Source organism: Oncorhynchus gorbuscha, linkage group LG14 (genome assembly GCF_021184085.1).
Source record: "Oncorhynchus gorbuscha isolate QuinsamMale2020 ecotype Even-year linkage group LG14, OgorEven_v1.0, whole genome shotgun sequence".
Taxonomy (NCBI): Eukaryota; Metazoa; Chordata; class Actinopteri; order Salmoniformes; family Salmonidae; genus Oncorhynchus; species Oncorhynchus gorbuscha.
Genome location: NC_060186.1, coordinates 83293860 through 83306465, shown reverse-complemented (window position 1 = coordinate 83306465; position 12606 = coordinate 83293860). Strand labels below are relative to the sequence as shown.

The 12606-nt window shown below is 49.1% G+C and overlaps 1 protein-coding gene and 1 long non-coding RNA gene across 2 annotated transcripts in view; both read left to right on the top strand.

Moving 5' to 3' along the window:
* The window catches only part of gnpat2 (glyceronephosphate O-acyltransferase 2), a 52869-nt gene that overhangs the window by 25894 nt on the left and 14369 nt on the right, over nucleotides 1-12606 (top strand). Inside the window, exons 6-14 of the mRNA XM_046299216.1 lie at nucleotides 1610-1685; nucleotides 2681-2832; nucleotides 6164-6294; nucleotides 7969-8132; nucleotides 8226-8378; nucleotides 8888-9136; nucleotides 11507-11586; nucleotides 11697-11837; nucleotides 12235-12334. Coding sequence (XP_046155172.1) covers nucleotides 1610-1685; nucleotides 2681-2832; nucleotides 6164-6294; nucleotides 7969-8132; nucleotides 8226-8378; nucleotides 8888-9136; nucleotides 11507-11586; nucleotides 11697-11837; nucleotides 12235-12334 — 1246 coding nt within the window. The remainder of the gene's footprint in view (nucleotides 1-1609; nucleotides 1686-2680; nucleotides 2833-6163; nucleotides 6295-7968; nucleotides 8133-8225; nucleotides 8379-8887; nucleotides 9137-11506; nucleotides 11587-11696; nucleotides 11838-12234; nucleotides 12335-12606) is intronic.
* LOC123995483 lies at nucleotides 9308-10773 on the top strand. Its single transcript, XR_006831854.1, has 3 exons — nucleotides 9308-9990; nucleotides 10201-10256; nucleotides 10369-10773. It is a non-coding gene; the product is annotated as an uncharacterized LOC123995483 (long non-coding RNA).

Genomic DNA, 12606 nt, shown 5'->3' with positions numbered 1-12606 from the left:
GGCAGCTTTCCAATCCTTGGGGATCTCAGACGATATGAAAGAGAGGTTGAACAGGCTGGTAATAGGGGTTGCGACAATGGCGGCAGATAGTTTCAGAAATAGCGGGTCCAGATTGTCAAGCCCAGCTGATTTGTACGGGTCCAGGTTTTGCAGCTCTTTAAGAACATCTGCTATCTGGATTTGGGTAAAGGAGAACCTGGAGAGGCTTGGGTGAGGAGCTACGGGGGGGGCGGAGCTGTTGGCCGAGGTTGGAGTAGCCAGGCGGAAGGCATGGCCAGCCGTTGAGAAGTGCTTATTGAAGTTTACGATAATCATGGATTTATCGGTGGAGACCGTGTTTCCTAGCCTCAGTGCAGTGGGCAGCTGGGAGGAGGTGCTCTTGTTCTCCATGGACTTCAGTGTCCCAGAACTTTTGGAGTTGGAGCTACAGGATGCAAACTTCTGCCTGAAGAAGCTGGCCTTAGCTTTCCTGACTGACTGCGTGTATTGGTTCCTGACTTCCCTGAACAGTTGCATATCACGGGGCTATTCGATGCTATTGCAGTCCGCCACAGGATGTTTTTGTGCTGGTCGAGGGCAGTCAGGTCTGGAGTGAACCAAGGGCTGTATCTGTTCTTGGTTCTGCATTTTTTGAACGGAGCATGCTTATCTAAAATGGTGAGGAAGTTACTTTTAAAGAATGACCAGGCATCCTCAACTGACGGGATGAGGTCAATGTCCTTCCAGGATACCCGGGCCATGTCGATTAGAAAGGCCTGCTCACAGAAGTGTTTTAGGGAGCGTTTGACAGTGATGAGGGGTGGTCGTTTGACTGCGGCTCCGTGGCGGATACAGGCGATGAGGCAGTGATCGCTGAGATCCTGGTTGAAGACAGCAGAGGTATATTTGGAGGGCCAGTTGGTCAGGATGACGTCTATGAGGGTGCCCTTGTTTACAGAGTTAGGGTTGTACCTGGTATGCTCCTGTAGAGTTGTAACTAGTGTCTTCTCTCTCTCCTCAGACAGGGTATGCTCCTGTAGAGTTGTAACTAGTGTCTTCTCTCTCTCTCTCTCCTCAGACAGGGTATGCTCCTGTGAGGTATAACTAGTGTCTTCTCTCTCTCCTCAGACAGGTTATGCTCCTGTAGAGTTGTAACTAGTGTCTTCTCTCTCTCTCTCTCTCTCTCTCTCTCTCTCTCTCCTCAGACAGGGTATGCTCCTGTGAGGTATAACTAGTGTCTTCTCTCTCTCTCCTCAGACAGGGTATGCTCCTGTGAGGTATAACTAGTGTCTTCTCTCTCTCTCTCTCTCTCCTCAGACAGGGTATGCTCCTGTGAGGTATAACTAGTGTCTTCTCTCTCTCTCCTCAGACAGGGTATGCTCCTGTAGAGTTGTAACTAGTGTCTTCTCTCTCTCTCCTCAGACAGGGTATGCTCCTGTAGAGTTGTAACTAGTGTCTTCTCTCTCTCTCCTCAGACAGGGTATGCTCCTGTAGAGTTGTAACTAGTGTCTTCTCTCTCTCCTCAGACAGGGTATGCTCCTGTAGAGTTGTAACTAGTGTCTTCTCTCTCTCTCCTCAGACAGGGTATGCTCCTGTAGAGTTGTAACTAGTGTCTTCTCTCTCTCCTCAGACAGGGTATGCTCCTGTAGAGTTCTATGTGGAGGGTCTGAGGAGCAGGACTCTCAAGTCCCTCACACCCAAGTTAGGTGAATGGGGGTGTGTGCTCGTCTGTCTGTCTGTCTGTGGCTATCAAACACGTCCTGTTACCTGTCTGTGGCTATCAAACACGTCCTGTTACCTGTCTGGCTGGCTATCAAACACGTCCTGTTACATGTCTGGCTGGCTATCAAACACGTCCTGTTACCTGTCTGGCTGGCTATCAAACACATCCTGTCTGGCTGGCTATCAAACAAGTCCTGTTACCTGTCTGGCTGGCTGGCTAATTAACACGTCTGGCTGGCTGGCTAATTAACACGTCTGGCTGGCTAATTAACATGTCCTCTTACCTGTCTGGCTGGCTGGCTAATTAACATGTCCTGGTACCTGTCTGTCTGGCTGGCTAATTAACATGTCCTGTTACCTGTCTGTCTGTCTGGCTAATTAACATGTCATGTATCCTGTCTGTCTGGCTAATTAACATGTCCTGTTACCTGTCTGTCTGTCTGTCTGTCTGTCTCTCATTAACATGTCCTGTTACCTGTCTAACTGGCTAATTAACATGTCCTGTTACCTGTGTCTGTCTCATTAACATGTCCTGTTACCTGTCTGTCTGTCTGTCTGTCTCATTAACATGTCCTGTTACCTGTCTGTCTGTCTGTCTCATTAACATGTCCTGTTACCTGTCTGTCTGTCTCATTAACATGTCATGTTACCTGTCTGTCTGTCTCATTAACATGTCCTGTTACCTGTCTGTCTGACTGGCTAATTAACATGTCCTGTTACCTGTCTGTCTGACTGGCTAATTAACATGTCCTGTTACCTGTCTGTCTGTCTCATTAACATGTCCTGTTACCTGTCTGTCTGTCTGTCTCAGTAACATGTTCTGTTACCTGTCTGTCTGGCTAATTAACATGTCCTGTTACCTGTCTGTCTGGCTAATTAACATGTCCTGTTACCTGTCTGTCTGGCTGGCTCATTAACATGTCCTGTTACCTGTCTGGCTGTCTCATTAACATGTCCTGTTACCTGTCTGTCCCTGCAGGTATGATGCACATGGTCCTGGAGCCGTTCTTTAAAGGGGAGGTGTATGACATCACGCTGGTCCCCATCAGTATCAGCTATGACAGGGTCCTGGAGGAGTCTCTACTGGCACATGAACTACTGGGGGTCCCCAAGCCCAGAGAGACCACCATGGTATGACCCATACACCCCCTATATTTACTAAGAGTGGTACGACCCAACCACACCCCCGTGTTCACTAAGAGTGGTACGACCCAACCACACCCCCGTGTTCACATGTTAATTAGCCAGCCAGACAGAGAGGACCGTTGGGGGGTCGTTGGGGTGAGCCCCTCTGTGTGAGAGAGGACCGTAGTTGGGGGGTCGTTGGGGTGGGCCCCTCTGTGTGAGAGAGGACCGTAGTAGGGGGGTCGTTGGGGTGGGCCCCTCTGTGTGAGAGAGGACCGTAGTTGGGGTGGGCCCCCCTGTGTGAGAGAGGACCGTAGTAGCAGGGTCGTTAGGGTGGGGCCCCCCTGTGTGAGAGAGGACCGTAGTAGCAGGGTCGTTAGGGTGGGCCCCCCTGTGTGAGAGAGGACCGTAGTAGCAGGGTCGTTGGGGTGGGCCCCCCTGTGTGAGAGAGGACCGTAGTAGGGGGGTCGTTGGGTTGGGTCCCCCTGTGTGAGAGAGGACCGTAGTTGGGGTGGGCCCCCCTGTGTGAGAGAGGACCGTAGTAGGGGGGTCATTGGGGTGGGCCCCCCTGTGTGAGAGAGGACCGTAAGTTGGGGTGGGCCCCCCTGTGTGAGAGAGGACCGTAGTAGCAGGGTCGTTAGGGTGGGCCCCCCTGTGTGAGAGAGGACCGTAGTAGCAGGGTCGTTAGGGTGGGCCCCCCTGTGTGAGAGAGGACCATAGTAGCAGGGTCATTAGGGTGGGCCCCCCTGTGTGAGAGAGGACCGTAGTAGCAGGGTCGTTGGTGGGCCCCTCTGTGTGAGAGAGGACCGTAGTAGGGGGGTCGTTGGGGTGGGCCCCCCTGTGTGAGAGAGGACTGTAGTAGGGGGGTCGTTGGTGGGCCCCTCTGTGTGAGAGAGGACCATAGTAGGGGGGTCGTTGGGGTGGGCCCCCCTGTGTGAGAGAGGACTGTAGTAGGGGGGTCGTTGGTGGGCCTTTCCTGGCCCCCCTTCCCACAGGTTTCCTCTGACATAATCTGTTGACTTGACCTGCAGCTGACCCCCTAGTTCTGCAGCTGACTCCCTAGTTCTGCAGCTGACCCCCTAGTTCTGCAGCTGACTCCCTAGTTCTGCAGCTGACCCCCTAGTTCTGCAGCTGACCCCCTAGTTCTGCAGCTGACCCCCTAGTTCTGCAGCTGACCCCTAGTTCTGCAGCTGACCCCTAGTTCTGCAGCTGACCCCTAGTTCTGCAGCTGACCCCCTAGTTCTGCAGCTGACCCCCTAGTTCTGCAGCTGACGCCCTAGTTCTGCAGCTGACTCCCTAGTTCTGCAGCTGACTCCCTAGTTCTGCAGCTGACTCCCTAGTTCTGCAGCTGACCCCCTAGTTCTGCAGCTGACTCCCTAGTTCTGCAGCTGACTCCCTAGTTCTGCAGCTGACCCCCTAGTTCTGCAGCTGACCCCCTAGTTCTGCAGCTGACCCCCTAGTTCTGCAGCTGACCCCCTAGTTCTGCAGCTGACCCCCTAGTTCTGCAGCTGACCCCCTAGTTCTGCAGCTGACCCCCTAGTTCTGCAGCTGACCCCCTATGAAAGGGCTTATAAACAGGATACATAACATGATTTAATATTCTCAGTTGATTTAGTATGTTTACACCTTTGAGACTGACCCCTGACCTATGGCAAAAAAGGCCTCACACTTCTCATCGCCCTCCTATCTGCCCTGTTGGACAGCTGGAGCATACAACTTCCTCTTCCTCCTTCTGGTTCCTGAGAGAGTGATCACAAAAGACTTAGAGAACAAGAAAACACAAAACAAGCCCCTCCCCTTCTGAGTCTAGGGAGTACAGTGAATCTCTATGGCTCGGCAGGCGGTGTTATCGTCCCAGACCGAGTCCACAACCTTTAGGACTCCCACACATCTCCCGGTCGTCTTGTCAGTAGGGAGGACACGTTGTTGCACCTTGCCTCAGTCCATTGATAATTACCCAGACTCATACACAGACTTCTATTTGAGGAAAAAGCGTCCCATTCCTACTCAAGGTGAATATTATGATGCAAAACAGGGAATATAATGACATAAAACAGAGATAATATAATGACATAAAACAGAGATAATATAATGACATAAAACAGTATAAATATAACAGAGATAATATAATGACATTAAACAGAGATAATATAATGACATTAAACAGAGATAATATACTGACATTAAACAGAGATAATATACTGACATTAAACAGAGATAATATACTGACATTAAACAGAGATAATATACTGACATTAAACAGAGATAATATACTGACATTAAACAGAGATAATATAATGACATTAAACAGTATAAATATAACAGAGATAATATAATGACATTAAACAGTATAAATATAACAGAGATAATATAATGACATTAAACAGTATAAATATAACAGAGATAATATAATGACATTAAACAGTATAAATATAACAGAGATAATATAATGACATTAAACAGTATAAATATAACAGAGATAATATAATGACATAAAACAGTATAAATGTAACCGAGATGGTATAAAACAGAGATAAAACAGTGAAGCTATAACAGAGATAATATAATGACGTAAAACAGTGAAGCTATCGGACAGTGTTATAGGGCAATAGTTCACCATCTATAATATTAGGTCAATCATATGCCTCTTATCTCACCCTTATGGGAACAGTCTGTCTCAGAGATACCCTTTTGTACTTTGCCTCTGGCCCCAAATATATTTGCACATAGATCATTCCCTCTAACCCATAGCATCTGAATCACTGCTGCTAGGCCACTTTATATATTTAAATGTTTTATTTAACTAGTTTTAAACATACTAAAATGTGCTCAAGTCAATAAGTCAGTTTCCAACACACCCAACCACACCCCTATATTCACTGAGAGTGGTACCACCCAACCACACCCCTATATTCACTGAGAGTGGTACCACACCCCTATATTCACTGAGAGTGGTACCATCCAACCACACCACTATATTCACTGAGAGTGGTACCACCCAACCACACCCCTATATTCACTGAGAGTGGTACCATCCAACCACACCCCTATATTCACTGAGAGTGGTACCATCCAACCACACCCCTATATTCACTGAGAGTGGTACCATCCAACCACACCCTATATTCACTGAGAGTGGTACCATCCAACCACACCCTATATTCACTGAGAGTGGTACCATCCAACCACACCCTATATTCACTGAGATTGGTACCATCCAACCACATCCCTGTATTCATGCCCTCTCTCCCTCTACCCCCACCCGTCTCTCCCCCTCCTCTCTCCCCCCCACTCTCTCTCCCTCTACCCCCAACCCTCTCCCCCCTCTCCCCCATAGGGCCTACTAAAGGCTAGGAGGGTACTGGAGGAGGACTATGGCAGTATGCATGTATACTTCGGCATGCCTCTGTCAGTCAGACAGCTGACGAAGGGGAGGGTGGACCGCTGTGAATACAACCTCCTACCCAGGTACACAACCAGCTCTGTCTGTCATCTGGTCTCATGTTGGTCTTCAGAACAAAACCAACTCTTTCCTTCTGCTCATACAGTTGACATCTGAGGTTTACACACACCTGAGCCAAATGCATTTAAACTCACAATTCCTGACATTTAATCCTAGTAAAATTCCCTATTTTAGGTCAGTTAGGATCACCACTTTATTTTAAGAATGTGAAATGTCAGAATAATAGTAGAGAGAGTGATTTATTTCAGCTTTTATTTATTTCATCACATTCCCAGTGGGTCAGAAGTTTACATACACTCAATTAGTATTTGGTAGCTTTGCCTTTAAATTGTTTAACTTGGGTAAAATATTTCAGGTAGCCTTCCACAAGCTTCCCACATTAAGTTGGGTGCATTTTGGCCCATTCCTCCTGACAGAGCTGGTGTAAATGAGTCAGGTTTGTAGGCCTCCTTGCTCGCACATGCCTTTTCAGTTCTGCCCACAAATGTTCTATAGGATTGAGGTCAGGGCTTTGTGATGGCCACACTGCTTGAGGTCATTGTCCATTTGGAAGACCCATTTGTGACCAAGCTTTAACTTCCTGACTGATGAATTGAGATGTTGCTTCAATATATCCACATAATTTTCCGTCCTCATGATGCCATCTATTTTGTGAAGTGCACCAGTCCCTACTGCAGCAAAGCACCCCCACAACATGATGCTGCCACCCCCGTGCTTCGGCTTGCAAGCCTCCCCCTTTTTCCTCCAAACATAACGATGGTCATTATGGCCAAACAGTTCTATTTTTGTTTCATCAGACCAGAGGACATTTCTCCAAAAAGTACAATATTTGTCCCCATGTGCAGTTGCAAACTGTAGTCTGGCTAGAGGTTTTGGAGCAGTGGCTTCTTCCTTGCTGAGCGGCCTTTCAGGTTATGTCGACATAGGACTCGTTTTACTGTGGTTATAGATACTTTTGTACCTGTTTCCTCCAGCATCTTCACAAGGTCATTTGCTGTTGTTCTGGGATTGATTTCTGGGATTGATTTGCACTTTTCACACCAAAGTACGTTAATTTCTATAAGACAGAATGCGTCTCCTTCCTGAGTGGTATGATGGCTGCGTGGTCCCATGGTGTTTATACTTGCATACTATTGTTTGTACATATGAACGTGGTACCTTCAGGCGTTTGGAAATTGCTCCCAAGGATGAACCAGACTTGTGAGGGTCTACAATTGTTTTTCTGAGGTCTTTGCTGATTTCTTTTGATTTTCCCATGATGTCAAGCAAAGAGGCACTGAGTTTGAAGGTAGGCCTTGAAATACATCCACAGGTACACCTCTAATTGACTCAAATGGTGTCAATTAGCCTTTCAGAATCTTCTAAAGCCATGACATAATTTTCTGGAATTTTCCAAGCTGTTTAAAGGAACATTCAATTTAGTGTATGTGAACTTCTGACACACTGAAATTGTGATTCAGTGAATTATAAGTGAAATAATCTGTCTGTAAACAATTGTTGGAAAAATAACTTGTGTCATGCACTAAGTAGATGTCCTAACCGACTTGCCAAAACTATAGTTTGTTAACAAGAAATGTGGTTGGAAAATGAGTTTTAATGACTCCAACCTAAGTGTATGTAAACTTCCGGCTTCAACTGTGTTTCTTCTAAACCTTTCTCGTCCCCCGTCTCTCCCTCAGAGACCTTCCCCAGAGGCCCAGTGTTGAGACCCAGGAGTGTGTGAGCTGGCTCGCCCAGCAGGTGATTCGTGTCCAGGAACAGAGCTCCATCCTCAGCCCCTGGTCTCTCATGGCCTGCCTGGTGCTCCAGGACCATCAGAACACAGACCCAGGCACACGGCTGAGTAAGAGGACCATCTGTATGCCAGCAGTCATTACTCTCATTAACAAAAGATGATGTTTTATTTAAATTATTTTATGCTTCATGGTATTATCAGCAGGAGAGGAACAGGAGAAGGGTATCTCCTGGGAGCTGCTCACCCAGAGGACACTGTGGCTCAAGGGACTGGCGATCAGCTTCGGAGCCCGCCTGGACTGGCCTGGTAGGTGTACAGCCATTGGTTGGTTGATTCTTCCGCGGACAGACAGATGCTGATTTTTGAAACGATAGTAAACCGTAGGTCCTGCTGCTGTCTACATATGCCCCGTTCAGCAGGTAGAGGGGTTTAGTGTGAGCTGCTCCAACAGGCTGATCAGGCCATGTGGATTCAGGACTCTACAATAGAGCTCTGTCTCAGTAATACAGGAACCCATATCCAAGGACTGCTGATCTAGGATCAGGTCCCCACCTGGTTCCAACAGTCTCATTCATTATGATCTAACAGGCTAAACTGAGATCAGCATTCCTACCCTGAGAGGTGTTGTGTATAACCCCCCCCCCCCCCCCCCCCAAGAACATTCAGTTTACTCTGATCCAGTCTAGATGGTACAGTATGGTACACTTAGAAATGAGAGACACACACACACACACACACAGGCTCCTTGGCCATGGCTGATTAGTGGGTGTAATTACTGATCAGGTATCTGTTCTGATATACAGACACACACACACCTGTAATTGTCCTCAGCGCCGTGTGCCGTGTTTCTCTGTCCTCTACAGATGAAAACCAGGTAATGGCGTCCAGCATGGCTTTGCATCGCTCTGTGATTCGCTGTCACCACGGCCGTGTCACACTGCTGGAGGAGGAGGGGCCTGTGGGGGCTGCGCCTTTCACAACAGAGGAGGGTGTGGTCAGGCGGGCGCGGGCGGTGCTTATGGTTGCGGCCTATAGGAACCAGGCGCTGCATGTTTTCATACGTCCGGCCATGTTGGCTCTGGCCATACACACAACACGCAGCTCACAGAGAGGTGAGTTAGACACGCAGCTCACAGAGAGGTGAGTTAGACACACAACACGCAGCTCACAGAGAGGTGAGTTAGACACGCAGCTCACAGAGAGGTGAGTTAGACACGCAGCTCACAGAGAGGTGAGTTAGACACACAACACGCAGCTCACAGAGAGGTGAGTTAGACACGCAGCTCACAGAGAGGTGAGTTAGACACGCAGCTCACAGAGAGGTGAGTTAGACACGCAGCTCACAGAGAGGTGACTTAGACACGCAGCTCACAGAGAGGTGAGTTAGACACGCAGCTCACAGAGAGGTGAGTTAGACACGCAGCTCACAGAGAGGTGAGTTAGACACGCAGCTCACAGAGAGGTGAGTTAGACACGCAGCTCACAGAGAGGTGAGTTAGACACGCAGCTCACAGAGAGGTGAGTTAGACACGCAGCTCACAGAGAGGTGAGTTAGACACGCAGCTCACAGAGAGGTGAGTTAGACACGCAGCTCACAGAGAGGTGAGTTAGACACGCAGCTCACAGAGAGGTGAGTTAGACACGCAGCTCACAGAGAGGTGAGTTAGACACGCAGCTCACAGAGAGGTGAGTTAGACACGCAGCTCACAGAGAGGTGAGTTAGACACGCAGCTCACAGAGAGGTGAGTTAGACACGCAGCTCACAGAGAGGTGAGTTAGACACGCAGCTCACAGAGAGGTGAGTTAGACACGCAGCTCACAGAGAGGTGAGTTAGACACGCAGCTCACAGAGAGGTGAGTTAGACACGCAGCTCACAGAGAGGTGAGTTAGACACGCAGCTCACAGAGAGGTGAGTTAGACACGCAGCTCACAGAGAGGTGAGTTAGACACGCAGCTCACAGAGAGGTGAGTTAGACACGCAACACGCAGCTCACAGAGAGGTGAGTTAGACACGCAACACGCAGCTCACAGAGAGGTGAGTTAGACACGCAACACGCAGCTCACAGAGAGGTGAGTTAGACACGCAACACGCAGCTCACAGAGAGGTGAGTTAGACACGCAACACGCAGCTCACAGAGAGGTGAGTTAGACACGCAACACGCAGCTCACAGAGAGGTGAGTTAGACACGCAGCTCACAGAGAGGTGAGTTAGACACGTAGCTCACAGAGAGGTGAGTTAGACACGCAGCTCACAGAGAGGTGAGTTAGACACGTAGCTCACAGAGAGGTGAGTTAGACACGCAGCTCACAGAGAGGTGAGTTAGACACACAGCTCACAGAGAGGTGAGTTATAGACACGCAGCTCACAGAGAGGTGAGTTAGACACGCAGCTCACAGAGCTCCTTGTCTCTCCATCTCCTTGTCCCTCCATCTGTAGCTGTTTCCTGTCTGTCTGTCTGTCTGTCTCCTTGTCGCTCCATCTGTAGCTGGTTCCTGTCTGTCTGTCTCCTTGTCGCTCCATCTGTAGCTGGTTCCTGTCTGTCTGTCTCCTTGTCGCTCCATCTGTAGCTGTCTCCTTGTCGCTCCATCTGTAGCTGTCTCCTTGTCGCTCCATCTGTAGCTGGTTCCTGTCTGTCTGTCTCCTTGTCGCTCCATCTGTAGCTGGTTCCTGTCTGTCTGTCTCCTTGTCGCTCCATCTGTAGCTGGTTCCTGTCTGTCTGTCTCCTTGTCGCGCCATCTGTAGCTGGTTCCTGTCTGTCTGTCTCCTTGTCTCTCCATTTGTAGCTGGTTCCTGTCTGTCTGACTCCATGTCTCTCCATCTCCTTGTCACTCCATCTGTAGCTTGTTCCTGTCTGTCTGTCTCCTTGTCTCTCTCCATCTGTAGCTGGTTCCTGTCTGTCTGTCTCCTTGTCCCTCCATCTGTAGCTGGTTCCTGTCTGTCTGGCTCCTTGTCTCTCCATCTGTAGCTGGTTCCTGTCTGTCTGTCTCCTTGTCGCTCCATCTGTAGCTGGTTCCTGTCTGTCTGTCTCCTTGTCGCTCCATCTGCAGCTGGTTCCAGTCTGTCTGTCTCCTTGTCTCTCCATCTCCTTGTCTCTCCATCTGTAGCTGGTTCCTGTCTGTCTGTCTCCTTGTCTCTCCATCTCCTTGTCTCTCCATCTGTAGCTGGTTCTTGTCTGTCTGTCTCCTTGTCCCTCCATCTGTAGCTGGTTCCTGTCTGTCTGTCTCCTTGTCCCTCCATCTGTAGCTGGTTCCTGTCTGTCTGGCTCCTTGTCGCTCCATCTGTAGCTGGTTCCTGTCTGTCTGTCTCCTTGTCTCTCCAGTTGTAGCTGGTTCCTGTCTGTCTGACTCCTTGTCTCTCCATCTCCTTGTCCCTCCATCTGTAGCTGTTTCCTGTCTGTCTGTCTCCTTGTCTCTCCATCTCCTTGTCCCTCCATCTGTAGCTGGTTCCTGTCTGTCTCACCATGTCTCTCTGTGTCTCCAGAGGACATCTATAGCTACTTCAGGTTCCTCTTGGACCTCTTCTCCAACGACTTCATCTTCATCACTGGCAGATCCTCACAGGTAGGTCTTCACCCGTAACATAGAATTGTGATACATTGTGGGTAAATTGTGACTGATTTTTATCTGCCCGCCCCTGTGTCTGTCTGCCCGCCCCGGTGTGTGTCCTGAAGGACTTTGAGGAGGCATGTTCGTTACTCAGGAAATGTGGAGCAGTCCAGACCAGTCAACAGGAAGTGACATCACCAGAGGAGGGTCAGAGGACTACCTCCTTCCTGCGAGCCCTGCTACAGCCCTTCATAGACGCCTACCAGGTATGCGGAGGACTTAACGTGTGTTTCAAATAGAACCCTATTAGACAGACAGACAGACAGACAGACAGACAGACAGACAGACAGACAGACAGACAGACAGACAGACAGACAGACAGACAGACAGACAGACAGACAGACAGACAGACAGACAGACAGACAGACAGACAGACAGACAGACAGACAGACAGACAGACAGACAGACAGACAGACAGACAGACAGACAGACAGACAGACAGACAGACAGACAGACAGACAGACAGACCACTGTGAAGGGAGTATGGTATCACTTACAAATGCACTAGACACTGATATCAGGTCTAATCTTATCCCAAGTCTCTTTCAAATACGTTCCACTAAAGTGTGTGTCTGTGGGGTGTGTCTGTGTGTGTGTGTTCAGGTGGTGTTCAGTCACCTGTGTTTGGAGGATGTTGAGGTGTTCACAGAGAGACAGATGGTTCCTGCCGTCCGCAGCCTGGTCACCAAGCTCCTCTTATCGGGTAACTGACACACATCCTCTCTCTGTCTCTCTGTCTCTCTCTGTCTCTCTCTGTCTCTCTCTCTCTCTCTCTCTCTCTGTCTCTCTCTCTCTCTCTCTCTCTCTCTCTCTCTCTCTCTCTCTCTCTCTCTCTCTCTCTCTCTCTCTCTCTCTCTCTCTCTGTCTCTCTCTCTCTCTCTCTCTCTCTCTCTCTGTCTCTGTCTCTCTCTGTCTCTCTCTGTCTCTGTCTCTCTGTCTCTCTGTCTCTCTGTCTCTCTGTCTCTCTGTCTCTCT